General features: G+C 43.2%; 1 protein-coding gene across 1 annotated transcript; it reads left to right on the forward strand.

Annotated features, from left to right (window-relative positions):
- The first annotated feature begins 84 nt into the window (after nucleotides 1–84).
- On the forward strand, nucleotides 85–8,624 carry LOC146337489 (ras-related protein ORAB-1-like). Its single transcript, XM_084814311.1, has 6 exons — nucleotides 85–207; nucleotides 571–643; nucleotides 3,523–3,618; nucleotides 4,179–4,274; nucleotides 5,240–5,371; nucleotides 6,824–8,624. The coding sequence occupies exons 1-6, from the start codon at nucleotides 185–187 to the stop codon at nucleotides 7,043–7,045; spliced, it is 642 nt and encodes a 213-aa protein (XP_084670437.1). The 5' UTR covers nucleotides 85–184; the 3' UTR covers nucleotides 7,046–8,624.
- Nucleotides 8,625–14,759: the final 6,135 nt, after the last annotated feature.

The following is a 14,759-nucleotide window of genomic DNA, read 5'->3' on the forward strand; positions in this document are numbered from 1 at the left end:
GTGTGTGTCCCCCAATTCTTGAAAGTATTTTTTTAATTTGAAAGGTACAAATTCTATACACAATTATTCTTATTTATCCAAAAGGCAGACAGAATCCAGAAACTGCAACACCCTCACTACACCTGCTCTTTCTGTCAACTCAAGATAGCAGGACATATGGTTTTCTGCATGTCTGTCTGCTAACATGTCAACCATCAGCCCTGAATAGTGAGTATCAAGCAACAAGGAAAGGACTCTTGTTGAAAAGGGGTTATCTGCACAGCTACAGGGGAGGCAATGCCAAGGAAAGGTGGTTTTTTTTTTAAATGGGACATTCCTTTTTAAGTCATTTCAAGTAGGGCATTGAGTTTTGGATGCCTACCTGGGGAGGTGGGGGTGGGATTCATCCACTGATCACACCCGTATATACACACAACCAGTGGCATCACAGAACCTATGGGTATCTACCTTCTATCTGTAACTAAATCCCCCACCCTCTGTTTAAGAAAAAAATAAGTCTGTGGCTCCCTCCAAACCAAAGCACTTTAATTGCTCACCAAAGTGTGTTTCCCTTTCCCTCCTCAACAACAGCGACTACTTGTTTAAGCTGCTGCTGATCGGTGATTCTGGAGTAGGAAAGTCATGTCTCCTGCTCCGTTTTGCGGTAAGCACTCATTGTGCAGGGTTCAGATGCCTTGGCCAGCTTCTGTTAAGACCCCAGAAAGGGAGAAGGCAGGCAGGGCTCAGTCTCATTTTCAATGTCAGGTCTAGTCCAAGGCAGCAAGAGGAAAAGGATATTGTAGAGATTGAAAAAGTGCAGAAAAGGGCAACTACAATAATCAAGGACCTGGATCAACTCCCTATGAAGGAAGGTTAGTTACGCCAGTACTTTTCCAGCTGCACTGGCTGCCAGTCCATTTCCGGGCCCAATTCAAAGTGCTGGTATTAACATTCATAGCCTTTAAGGGCTTGAGGCCAGGTTATCTGAAGGATCACCTCCTCCCATATGTGCCTGCCCGGACTGTAAGATCATCTTCAGAGGCCCTTCTCCATGAGCCCCTGTCAAAGGAAGTGAGGCGGGTGGCTACTCGGAGGAGGGCTTTTTCTGCTGTGGTACCCTGGCTGTGGAATGAGCTCCCTAGTGAGGTTCACCTGGCACCTACATTGTATTCTTTCCAGTGCCAGGTGAAGATCTTATTTTCCCAGGCATTTTACCAATTTAGCTCTTTAGACTTTTAGTTTTGCTGTTTTAAATCTGTATTTTAAATCCCTGCACTGCTGCTAGGTTTTATTCTGGCTTTATTCTGGTTGTATTGTTTTCTGTGGTTTTAATGTTTTATATATTTCGTATTGTTTTATTGTGCGCTGTTTGGTTTTAATTTTTGTGAACCGCCCAGAAAGCTTCAGCTATTGGGAGGTATAGAAATGAAATAAATAAATATAAAAATTAGTTTGGAAAAAAGGCGAGTTGGGGAGACATGATAGAAGTGTACAAAATGATGTCTGGTGTGGAGAAAGCAGATAGGGAGACATTTTTCTCCCTCTCTCATAATATTAGGACCCAATGGGGTCATCCCATGAAGCTGATTGGTGGGAGGAGATTCAGGACAGATAAATGGAAGTAATTCTTCACACAGCACATAGTTACACTATGGAATTCACTTGCACAAGGTATAGTGATGGCCACCAACGTGGATGGCTTTAAAAGGGGATTGGACAAATTCCTGGAGGAGAAGGCTACTAGTCCCGATGGATATATGCTACCTCCAGTATCAAAGGCAGTATGCCTAGGTACACAGGTTGCTGGGAAACATGACCGGGAAGGTGCATATTGTGCTCTTGTCTCTCTTGTGGGTTTCCCCAAGGCAGCTGGTTGGCCACTGTGTGAACAGAATGCTGACCAAGATGGATAAAATGCCTCTGAATATGCACAAATTACTTTTAAAAAACAAAGACAGCCGTGTTGGCCATAAGAAAAGTTCCCATCCCATACAATGTAATACATTTATTAGACCAACTCAAAGATCACAAAACACAAGTACTTTTATGCTGCAATTCTGTACCCACTTACATGGGAGTAGGCCCCACTGAACTCAATGGGATTTGCTTCTGAGTAGGCATTGATAGGAGTGCACTGTTAGGAACACAGGAAGCTGCCTTATACCAGGTCAGACTGTTTCCCCATCTAGTCTCCTCTGACTGGCAGCAGCTGTCCAGGGCTCAGTCAGGAGTCTTTCTCATTACCTGCTACCTGATCTTTTTAACTGGAGATTCAGGACAGATAAATGGTCCTTTTATTCAGGACAGATAAGAGATTACCTTCTGCAGGCAAAGCACGGCGTCTGTCACTAATGGAGCACCAGCTCCTCACAGAGATCACTCTTCCCTTCCATCAGCTTTTCACAAGTCAACCTTGCCAATTCAGACCGCACGGTATCACTAGCTGTGCCAAAGGACAAAATTACAAGCAGCTGCAGAACAGATGTCTAATGTCAGAACACCAAGCAAGATACTATGAAGGATAAGCAGTATGAACAAGAAACACAGAGACAAAACCAGGATCCCTAGCCCATCTGATCTGGGGAAAGCTCTGACTTACAGCTGCCACCTATATTTTCTGACCAGGCTCCCATGCTTTTAACAGCTACACAACTGCTATAAAACTTGGAGGAGGTGAGCCTTTTCTCACCGCATAATCTCCATACCAGGAAAAGGTTTCCCTGTCACAAAGCTGTTATCAGCCCAGGAGCCTTGCCAAGAAAAGAACTATTTTATTAGAGACCTTCAAATTATGCCACAGATCCTTTCCTCTAAAAACATCCATCGTTGGTCTTACAACCCATTCTCTATCCAAAATGCCACTTTCATCTGGTTTCACCTGTGTTTTTTCAATACTTTCAATACTGTGTTTTTTCAAGTGCTTCAGCTATTGGGTGGTATAGAAATGAAATGAAAATAAAAATAAATAAATACAACTAAAAAATCAGTAGTATGTTCTCCATGCCCTCTATAAACATATATGAAAATTTAGGATTCTACTCAAAACAAAAAGGTTGCAGTTCAGTAGCAGAAATGCATGCTTTGCATGCTGCCTGGTCCCAGGCTCAGTTCCTGCCATCCCCAGATAGGACTGGGAAAGACTCCAATCTAGAACCCGAGAGAGCAGTGGCCAGTCACTGTGGACAGCCATAGTCTGACTGGGTATAAAGGCAGCTTCCTATGTTCCTATGAGCATTCTGGCAAACATTTCCAGTATTTACTTATACAGACTTCTGTCAGGTCTAGCACTTTCAGATTGTGAATTGCTCAAATGAGGATTGCAGGGCTTTCAGTGTAGCATTAGGAGCACCATAAAGGTGAAGGAAACTTAATTGGCCATCAAAATGTTGATTTAATTTCCAAGAGATAGTGGATATCTTGAGATTTTCAGGGAGGACCCACAAATCCCTTACTCCAGTGCTTTCACTCAGGTAAGGGTCATTTTCTTTGCAGAACTCCACTACTTACACCCACCCACAAACATTCTTTTCTCTTCTTCCCTAGGATGATACCTACACAGACAGTTACATCAGCACCATTGGTGTGGATTTCAAAATCCGGACTATTGAGTTGGAGGGGAGGACCATTAAGCTGCAAATCGTGAGTAAATCCATGTGGCTGAAAAACAGGAGAAAGAAAACCATGCCTCCTAGATTATCTTCCTTTCCCTGGAAGAAGAATGGGGTGTATTTACAGTGACTAAAGGGAAAGGATAGAGTTCCTGTACCTTGAACAGCCGCATGAAACATGAAATGTCAGTAGGTGCAGTTCCTTAGCCCTTCCTGACAAGCTGTACCTGCTAAAGTTCTTTCTAAGCAGCTATACAGGTATAGAGGCCCTGTTCTCCTATATATTTGGTACCGTCTGTGACAATTCTATATAAAGCTTAGTTGTGTACAAGATAAGCACACTGCCTATCCAATACAGTAGTACCAGGTGAATCTTCCTAGCTTTGCTCTGTTAATTTAACCCCTGTAATGGGAGAGGAAACCATTGTCTTGATTTAGGCCTAAGAGAATCAAACTTCCTAGTACTTTCTATTTCACTTTCACACTGGAGTCTCCCTTTGAGGTTCCTTTGCTGAAGGGTGATTCACATATACTAACTCTGCCCACTAGAAGGCAGCATTAGCCAGAAACATACATTTATTTACTCCACAGTGGGACACTGCAGGGCAGGAACGCTTCCGAACCATCACCTCAAGCTATTACCGAGGAGCACATGGCATCATCATTGTATACGATGTGACAGATCAGGTGAGATGAACAGAAGCCAGCCTTTCATTCATGAAAGGCAGAGAAGAGGTACTGCCTTAGCTCTTCTTCACCTACCCCCTCTGATGCAACTGTGAACATCACAGTAAGGGATAAGATCCAATGCAGTCCTAGCAGGAAGCAAGACAAGTCAGCTGTCATCGGTGGCTAATTTGAGGTACCTGTAAAGGAAGCCAAATGGGAGACTGCCACAAAAAACTATTGCCACAAGATGCAGTAATGGCTACTAGCCAAGATGGTTTTAAAAGGGGATTCAACGGATGCATGGAAGATATGCTGATCAATGACCATTTAGTTATGACAGCCATATGGAAACTCCATGTTCAAAAGCAGTAAGCCACTAAACATCAGTTGCTGCAGAGCATCAGTGGTAGAGGGTTCTTGCCTTCATGCCCTCCTTCTGGGCTTCCCGGCGGCTTTTGATCAGCCACGGTGGGAAACAGGATGGTGGACTAGACGGACCTTCAGTCAGATCCAGCAGGGCTCTACTAATGACCAATGAAGCACACTCCACTGGGAAGTTCTCTTGCACAAGCCCCATGTGAAGAGTTACAGCAGCCTTGCAAATACATCCACAAAATTTAGTAGCCCATAAATATTTGTTTTTAAGTTAACACTTTTGCCCCATATTTCCCAGTGTTATTGATGAGTAGATTAGATGAGGAAGAAAATTAACTTTGGAAATTTGGAAGGCATCTCCACTTAGTGTTTCCTGGAGGAAATTCTTGTTCATCACAGGTGACTAGGTGAGTAGCTGTAAAGATGTCCAGGACAGACAAATGCGGTTAGGGAAGAGGAATAGCCTTATGGCAATGGAGGTTCAGCAAAGGTGAGGCCAAGGTAGCTCTGCCCCCACCATGCACGCACACGCACACGCACGCACACACACACGCACACACACTTATATGAACAGTCTGTCTGACCTACTTCCTCACTGCCATTTCCAGGATTCATTCAACAACATGCATCTCTGGCTGGAGGAAATCAATCGCTATGCTAGCGAGAACGTCAACAAGTTGATTGTGGGAAACAAGAGTGACCTCACCAGCAAGAAAGCGGTGGACTACACTACAGCCAAGGTGCATACACAAGGGAAGGGGTGTGTCACACCAGTTTTGCCATTAAGTTGCTGAGAAATAGCTGCCTTTAGGGAGCAATCCTATCTGGATCGACTGTCGCCTCCGAGCCCAGGGGAGACCACCAATCCAGTGCAGGGTGGGAGGAGCGGATCTCCTCCTTGCTCCCCCCACCCTGCTTTCACAGCTAGACAGCCGATTTCAGCTGTCTAGCTGCGGGACCTTGGAGCGTGAGAAGCGGCAGCCAGACAACACATAGGATGTGTCATACTGGCATTTCTGACTTCCCTGGCTTGGCCCGCCCCGTTTTTGCTGCTCCGTGCTGCTCTTCTGCACGCAGAGCACGGGGCCGATTTGCACTGCCTATGGGGCGGCACAGGAGGGGGTGGGGGTCGGTTCTCTGGGAACCAACCTATCCTATGGCCGCCTAGCTGCTGACTAGCAGCCATAGGATTGCGCCCTTAGTGAAATTAGCTGTATTTGCTCTCACCAATTCCTCCCTTGCCTCCTTCCTTTGCTGTCTCCCCCACTCCTGAAGCAGATTTTAGATGTCTTTGAGGCAGGGACCTATCTTTATGGTTTATGTTACTCTGCCAACTGCAGTGTACATTGATGGCACTATGTAAACCACCACCTTTCTGTTCTACCTTATAAAGAGCACGGCAGTGAAGAGCAGTATTAGAGTCCTTTGTTTACTCTTGTTCTTTTTTTGGTTTGCCCCATTCTGAATAATAGTAGTGATCAAGGCTGCAATATTTTATCAATCAGTTAACTGATTTTTTAAAAAAACTTTTCACCAACTAAAAATGTGCCCCCAATTAATTGAGCAGAATATAATAATAATAATAATACAGGCATGCAGATGACAAGCATCACCTTTGAGAAGCATTCCCCTTTTTCTCTCACACAGGCGCAGCATGCCTCTTCTATAATGATGGCTACTGCACCCAAGCATCCTCTAAAAGCAAAGTATACATGTATCTTGCTTTAGAACTGTTGTTTTTATTCATTGTCAAATTGAATCAAATGATTAACGTACTAATGCTTGTACAGTTAACCAACTAACACTTTTTAAAATCAAGCAACAACCCTACTAGCTATCCCAAACTCCTCTGAGCAAGGGAGAAAGGAGGAAGCTGTCTTTGATAAATAGTCTGTGCCCAAGAAGATGTGTGAGTTCATTCTATTACCACATTTGAAGCATGCCAGAAGAAACAGAAGTAACCGCTACTAGAGATTCTAGCAGTAGTTCAAAGCACTGATTAGCCACTGACCAAATTAGTAGCAACACATCCATCAGCAATTCCCATAATAAAATGTCCAAGCAGCATACATTCTCACACATATTTTTCCATATTTGGATTATGCAATGTGGGAATGCAGATCTCTTGTCTCTGTCTCTCTCAAAGTTGCTGAGTTTTCATTGTTGTTTTATGTTGACCTCTCTGGATGCAGGAATACGCAGACTCCCTTGGGGTGCCCTTCCTAGAGACAAGTGCTAAAAATGCCACTAATGTTGAACAGGCCTTCCTCACCATGGCTGCAGAGATCAAGAACCGAGTGAGCAGCGGACCTACCCAAAACGACAGCCACAGGTCCAATCTTCACATTCAGAGTGGCCCACTGAGGCAAGAAGGACCTGGCCAAGGAGAAGATGGAGGCGGTGGCTGCTGCTAAGAGAACAGCCATCAATGAATAATGGACTGGAAGGTTCAGGGAGTGCATGGGGACAGGGGGTTAGTGACCCCTGGGCCTCCATAATGGCCAAAGGTAAATGGACCCGCTCTCTTCACAGCATCCCAACACATCTTGACAGTCTTGGAACGCACAATGGAACTTCTGCTGGTAAACCCTCCTTGGCCAATCTAGGTTTCCTTCGCCCAATTCCCTGACTTTGGAGCTGTAATATCCATTCTTATTCAGCTACCACCTCCTGATCTGCTTCACTGACCCCACATCCAGCCCAGTTCCCTGCTGCTGGTAAAGCTCCTGTTAGATCAGCAGAACATGGACTCACCACTTCACAGTCCAACAGTGATCATGTTACAGTACGGGAGAATCGAGAATTTATTCATCTGGAATTACCATGATCTCCTGGTTCTGCCCTCAGACTAACCAATATAGGTTTTGAAATGGGCACATCCACCACTCGGAGCATGGACTCAAGATCATGTAACATAAACTAATAATTACCAACACCTTTCAAACCTTTCTTTAAAAGTCAGCCTCTTATTCCATCGTTGAAAGCTGTTAAGACTAATAGAAAGGACACAGATTTCCTCTCTTCTCTCCACCCCCATGTTTTGCTGCCTTCTAGCTCTGGGGACATAACTACACTACAATCTTACACTGGTTTTATACCACTTTAACTGCCACGAATGTTGGGAATTGTAGCTTGGTGAGGATCCAGGAAGTTTCTGTCCACTACCTTATCCATTAGCTTTCCCTCTCCAACTTCTCTTCAGCCACCACCACCACCACAGAACTTCAGATTCCAGGGTTCGGGGGGGGGGGGTGCAGAGAAGGAATAACTATTAAAAAATTAAACCTGTGGTGCAGACAAGGGCTTTTGAAAAGGACAATTTTGAACTGCACAGTGGTATGTGATTCTAATTTGCATGTGTAGTGCATGCTGCTATAACATACCAGTGTGTATGTGTGCGTGTCTGTGTGTGTGAACACACATGCTTTGTTGCTTAGAGTTACATTCCATAACATTTAGAAGCCTACACAGAGTGGGAGAAAATCCTCAGAACTGGTAATTCAACATCACTAATGCAGAGGAGTATTATATTCAAGTTTTACAGAAGAGTCATAAAGAACGCCAACAAAACTTTATTTGGAGTAAGGGATATAAAGAAGCTAAGAACAGGAGTGGGGGAGGGAAATAGATGCACAAACACAGTACAAAAAGCCTGCAGGCCTCAACTTACACCCTTCTTAATACAGACTACTGTACATTAGATCCCAATACAACCAAATTCAATTCTTAAAGAAATAGTGGTCCTTCTACCACATATTCCACACACTACAAAGAGAAGAAAGTATCAATCAATAGGTTTATTTTGGTCTACAGACCATAACACACAAATATATACAAAAACAGATATATACAAATACAGTACATTTGTTTACTATAACATCAATTATAACTAAAAAGGGTATTACCTAATTAAAACTACAAAACTAAGAATTATAAGTGATTGTACACAGATAATCCATAGTCAATCCATCGATAAAATAGAACTGCCTTAGCTTATCTCTGCTTTTACAGTCTAGTTTTAATGGCTGTGACTAGAGATTTGGGATCAAATCTTCAATGTGATCCCAGGTTTAACATTTGCCAACAAAACAGAAACATAAAACTTGTATTTCCTGGATAAGGGGAAAGGTTTGGGGAAATACATGGGCTCTCAGGTCTCTATGAAAGAAAGTAGTAGTATCTTAAGCATGTTTTTTGCTCACTGCTGATTTGACTTGTCTTCCAGCTTCAAGTAGGCCACAACCAACTAGACTGGACAAGTTAGGTAATTGGGGCATGTAGCTAAAAGCTTTTCTTCCTGTGGGCAGAGTCCTTCTCCTGTCCTGAGAGGCACAGAATAGCTTTCTATGACAGTAGGACCTGTCTGGGAGCTTTCAGCATGTTTACCAAGATAGCCTGAGTGAGCTGTATGAGTGGGGAGGAAAAGGGCTCTGGGGGCTGGAGGATGTTTTCCAGGGCATGGCTGACTTTTAACTTGTCATATATAAGGAGACAGAGAGAATATTTCCATCTAGAGCAGAGCTTTCCAGACTGTGTGCCGCGACACATTAGTGTGTCAGCGGCAGTGTGTAGGTGTGTCGCGTGAAATGCAGAAAATTGTGCGGAAGGGCACCGCGAATCTCCCTTACTCGCGTTTGCTTCCCTTGGCCCCTGCCCCGGAACTTCCTAAAGCAGCTAATGTTAAAGCAGCTAAGCCTTAGCTGCTTTAACATTAGCTGCTTTAGGATTATGTGGCGTCTTGACGTAGGACGCAAATGACTGGCGGTGTTGGAGCTGAGGTACGGTGAGGTAGAGGTGCGGGGTGAAGAGAGGGGAGGGGAGGCATCGCCGTGGGACCAGAGCTTGGCTGACGTCGGTGTGGAGAAGTGGCAGCGGCCACCAGCCCTGCAAGGTTTCGAGCGTGCCCTTTGTGGACTTCTACACCGCACTGCCGCGCAGCCAGGCCAGAGTAATACACGGGTGGAAACGCCGCCTTGGACTGGGACTGCACCGAGCGGGCCGTCCGCCATCTTGGCCAGTCGGAACGGAGCTCAGTGGAGGCCAGAAGCCTCAGAATCAGCGTGCTCCCAGTCACCCCAGCGAGCGCAGCCGCAGGCTGTCACCCCGTCAACCCACCTGCTGCTGGCTGAAGGGAGGCCACCCTCCCAAACCCAATGTGGCAAACAGCAAGCCACCTACCATGTGGCACTTATAATTTGATTTCTGCCATTTATTTTTATTTTTACTCTGCTATAATCGTGGATTAACCACCCACTGGCAGTGTACCACCTGAGAGTGCTGGAACTGGACTCTGGACATAGGCATGGCAAATATTTACAGCAATATAGCCTTGTAGTGAGACATATATATTTACACCATTTTTGTTGGACTTTTGCTTCTCTACTTCATGTGTTTTTGCAGCTGAGCTCCTACCTGGTCCTATGTGTCCTAATATGTGTTGTAAATACTTTAGTTAATTTTGTTTATTGTTCACGTTTTCTCCTGGTCCTGATTCCTGTCTTTATCTCACTTTATCACTGTGGGAGTGGAGCACAGGTGCTGTTATTTTCATAAGAAAAAACAGAGAAAGATAAGCGCTAAAAACAGTCCTGTTATTTTCATATTTAGTTAATGCTAAAACCTAGAAATAAATTTGCATAGATTTATTCATTAAATTTCAGTTGAATTACCCGTAAAATGGATACGTTTCTAATTAAGAAAAGGAAAGCTGGTGAAGATGACATTTGCAATGAACAAAATGTAGCCACTATAGAGGAAACTACGCAAGAATCAACTGTTGAACGGTCTGTATTAGTACGTAAGAAGTGTAAAGGAAAAAATTCCAAGCCTTGTTTATACAGTAAAGATTATATGAAACTGGGGTTCACATTTTCTGGTAATGAAAACAATCCTTGTCCCCAGTGTTTAGTTTGTGGGGATATAGTTGCAAATGAAAGTATGGTACCAAATAAATTAAAGCATCATTTTACCTCAAAACACTGTCATTTGTCAGAAAAACTAGTAGAATACTTTATTGAGCTTTCAAAATCTATAAAGAAGCAGTCTGCATCATTCACAAAGAGAATGAAGACATCAGAGAAAGCTCAAAAGGCAAGTTACTTGGTTGCTCAAATAATTGCCAAAAACAAGGACCCACACGCTATTGCTGAAACCACCATAAAGGAATCTTGCTGTGCTATTGTTCGAACAATGTTTGGGCCCGAATTTGAGATAGAAATTAATAAAATCCCTTTGGCAGATAACACGATCAGAAGACGTATTCAAGACATGTCTGATGACATTAAGCAGCAAAATGAAGGATATTTTTCAAGATGATAATATGATCTTTACATTGCAATTAGATGAAGCAACAGATGTCAGTGGGTTAGCACAATTATTGGTTTTTATATGTTTCATTCATACTGACAGAATTATTGAGCAATTCTTGTGTTGTCTAGAACTTCCAATGAGAACTAGAGGTGAAGATATATTTAAAACTTTAGATTGCTTCATGAAGGAAAATAATTTGCAATGGTTAAATTGTGTAGGAATATGCACAGATGGCGCACCCTCAATGGGTTCAACAAAAGGTTTTATAGCTTTAGCAAAGAAGGAGAATGAAAATATTATAATCACTCATTGCTTTTTACATCGCGAAGCACTGGTCGCGCAAACCATTGGAAATGAATTAAGAAAAGTTTTGGACAAAGTGGTTCCAATGGTCAATTACAATAAAAGTAGACCTCTTCAATCAAGATTATTTGCTCATATAAGGAGCGCCTCCAGCAGCACCAGACAGGCCGCTTCACAAGATCAGCCTCGGATGGCCTTTTCTCTGTCCCATCAGCCAGGACAGCTAGACTGGTGGGGACGAGGGAGAGGGCCTTTTCTGTGGTGGCCCCCACTCTGTGGAACTCCCTCCCTAGGGAACTCTGCCATGCCCCCTCTTTAATGAGCTTCCATCGTGCATTAAAAACGTGGTTGTTCAGGCAGGCATTTGGGGTGGGTTAGGGTATTTTAGAAAATGTTTTTATTGTAGAATTTTATTGTTTTAAACTGTTTTATTGTATGCTGTACATTGCCCAGAGTGGCTGGGTGACCAGCCAGATGGGCGATTAATAAATTTAATAATAAAATAATAATAATAATATTTGTGAAGACATGGGGGCAAGGTTTAAAAAGCTTCTACTACACACAGAAGTTCGTTGGCTCTCAAGAGGTTGGGTGCTTTATCGTGTATATGAATTGAGGGAAATGATGCTTAAACTTTTTGAGGAAAATCAGCAAAATGAATTCTGCGATCTAATTCAAAGCAAACTTTGGTGCACAAAATTGGCATATCTTGCTGACATATTTGAACATTTGAATAAAACACCAGTATGCAAGGAAAAGGGGGAAATATCTTAACAGTGGTAGATAAAATTTGTGCTATGAGAGAGAAAATAGTAATTTGGAAAAGGAAAGTGAAAGAAGGAAATTTTGAAATGTTTTCCAGAACTGCTGAGTGCCAGCTAAAATATGATATCAGCTTGCTAATTGTTGACCATTTAACATTGCTTGGAGAGAAAGTTCATCATTACTTCCCAAATGTTGAAATCCGAGACTATGATTGGATCAGAAATCCATTTCTTTCAACTGCAATGAGGAACTGTTTACTTATTGAAGAAGAATTAGCTGACATAAAAAATTATCGAAATCTGTTAATGATGCATGAACAGGGTGACTTAGACAGCTTTTGGATTCACATTTCAAAAATGCATCCAAACATAGCTTAAAAAGCGATAGAAATTCTTCTGCAGTTTTCTACTACATACATTTATGAAGTATCCTTTTCAACGATGGCAAACTTAAAGACACTGAAACGTGGAAGCTTAAAAATGCTTGATGACAAAATGCGAGTGTCTTTATCTAATATACCACCAAATATTGAAAAGCTGTGTTCATCCCATCAACTTCATACATCCCATTACAAAGGTAAGTAGTTATTGGTATTATTCAACTTTTTAAAATTTTTGCACATATTTACATACTGTTACTCATAAATGACAACAATGTATGTTATTATCTTACAAATCACGTATTTTTAAAAATATAAATGAAAGGTTTTCATGAGATATGTTGTATCCCCATACATTTCGTTATTACAATTTATGTATGTGTCCGTATCTCTTATAACGGGTTAGTTTAACCTCCGGTTTGCTAGTAAAACTGAATTACCGTGTCACCAACATGAAAAGTTTGGAAAGCTCTGATCTAGAGTGAAGAGGGATCTTGAGAAGTACAAGTTCTCAGTTCTTCCAAATGCCTCTTTGAGGTCAAATATGTGGCTGACCTCATTAAAATGATAAATATAGAAGATTTCTCTCTTCTTGAAGCTCAGAAATTTTGTCCCTGAGTGTTGTCTTGTTATATTCAGTGGCATCATTAACTAGCTTCAAAGTGATTTTTTTCATCAGGGACCAGACTGACTGCTGTGCTGTGATGATACTTTCAGACAGGACAGTTTCATGCAACTTTGCCCTAATAGGTTCCCTGTTAAAAAAAAGTCATACTATGTATTTTCTGGCATCACACCACTGTTACCATAACTCTGAAAACACCTGACTTGACAGGAAGGAGGTCCCCAAGTTATAGAATGATACCCTTCACCTTTGAAATGTTGGTGAATATTCTGTGGAAAGCAGCAGTGGAGTCTACAGGGAGTGTCTTTGGCAGGTGGAAGAGAAATGGCTATGATTATCAGGGGCTGGGGTTCTAGAGAAGGACTATTCACTTTACTTTTCATACTATCAGACACCTTTTATATCAGCTAACATAATACAACTTTTGCATGACTTGAATTTGAACTACACTTTTTTTCTTTTTCTAAGAACTGCACATTTTGTGATTGGTTGTACATTTAAATAGTCCTGCAGTAATGGATCCTGTCCCCATGCACCCCACCCATCTTGATCCCCCCCGTACTTTGTGTGTCCTGAATAAATCATCTCCCTCCTCCTCTTGGCTCTGTCTGGGTTGTGGGGTGGGGGTTGTTTCTTTAGCCCAAAGAGAAAGGCAAGGTTGAGGGGCTCAGAGGGGGTGCAAATCTGCACCAGCAAATCTGTTGACAAGTTAGTGTTTGGGAATGCCCCGGGTGGTGGTGCTACCTGCTGCCTGAAATAAAAGACAAGATGGCACCTCTCTCCCATTCCACCTATAGCAACTGATCTGGCAGAAGCTGACCTGCTGAAGAGCCCTCCTGAGGACAGCAGCCTAGCTTAGCACGGCAGGCCATGTGCCCACACAGCTCCGTACTCCAACACATCACCGCCATTCCTCACCCCCAGCTTCTACCACCTGAGTCAGCAATCTCACTTTGCCTAGTGACAGGGCAAGTCCTGTTGCCTTGTCTCAGTTTCCCTGCACAAGCACTCCCCCATCCTGGGTGCCTGCCCGTCAACAGTGGCCAGCCTGGTGCCTCTAAGGAACCCACAAACAGGGCACAAAGGCACCAGGCCTCCCTTGCTGTTAGCCCGCACCTGCACATGGGTTTCAGCAGGCCAATCCCCTCTTTGCCCTTACCCTCCATTTTCCTCCTCACTTCAGTTGATACCCTAACATTCACGACTCAGTGGCTCTCAACCACAGATTTAACTGATGGACACTCACAGTCTGCCTGATTTCTGGTTCCCTTAGCACCCTTTTGCTAATCTTCCCTGAGCATGGGGACATCTGAGTTCGCTGTTAGCTGGAACAAGTGGTGCCTGCAACAAAACGGTGCACTATATCCTCAGTCCTAACAGGAGGGTTCCTGTTCAGAGTTCCATCCAGACATTCCCTCCAGTCAGAGCACTCCATTCCTCCCCATGTTCTGTTTTTCTTTTCCAGTTGTCACTCTACATTCTGTAGCTACTGAGCATGTTCAGTTCTCATTGGGCTGGTGGCAGGGGTTGCCCCCTTAAGTGTTCTTAAAAAGATATGTTGTACTTCTGCAAACTCTGGTGTTTCCCCAAGCCTGCTGTTACCTCCCTTATTTCTCATTGCCCCCATTTTGGCCTCCCTAATTGAGCAAATTTTCTCTTACGGTGCTTCCAGACAGATGGCTCCTAGTGCTACCGGACAAAACATATTGTGCAGCTATTCTGTCTTTTCCTCGACTTATTTTTTTGG

Source organism: Heloderma suspectum, chromosome 10 (genome assembly GCF_057233095.1).
Source record: "Heloderma suspectum isolate Gila_16-S chromosome 10, 16-S_ref, whole genome shotgun sequence".
Taxonomy (NCBI): domain Eukaryota; kingdom Metazoa; phylum Chordata; class Lepidosauria; order Squamata; family Helodermatidae; genus Heloderma; species Heloderma suspectum.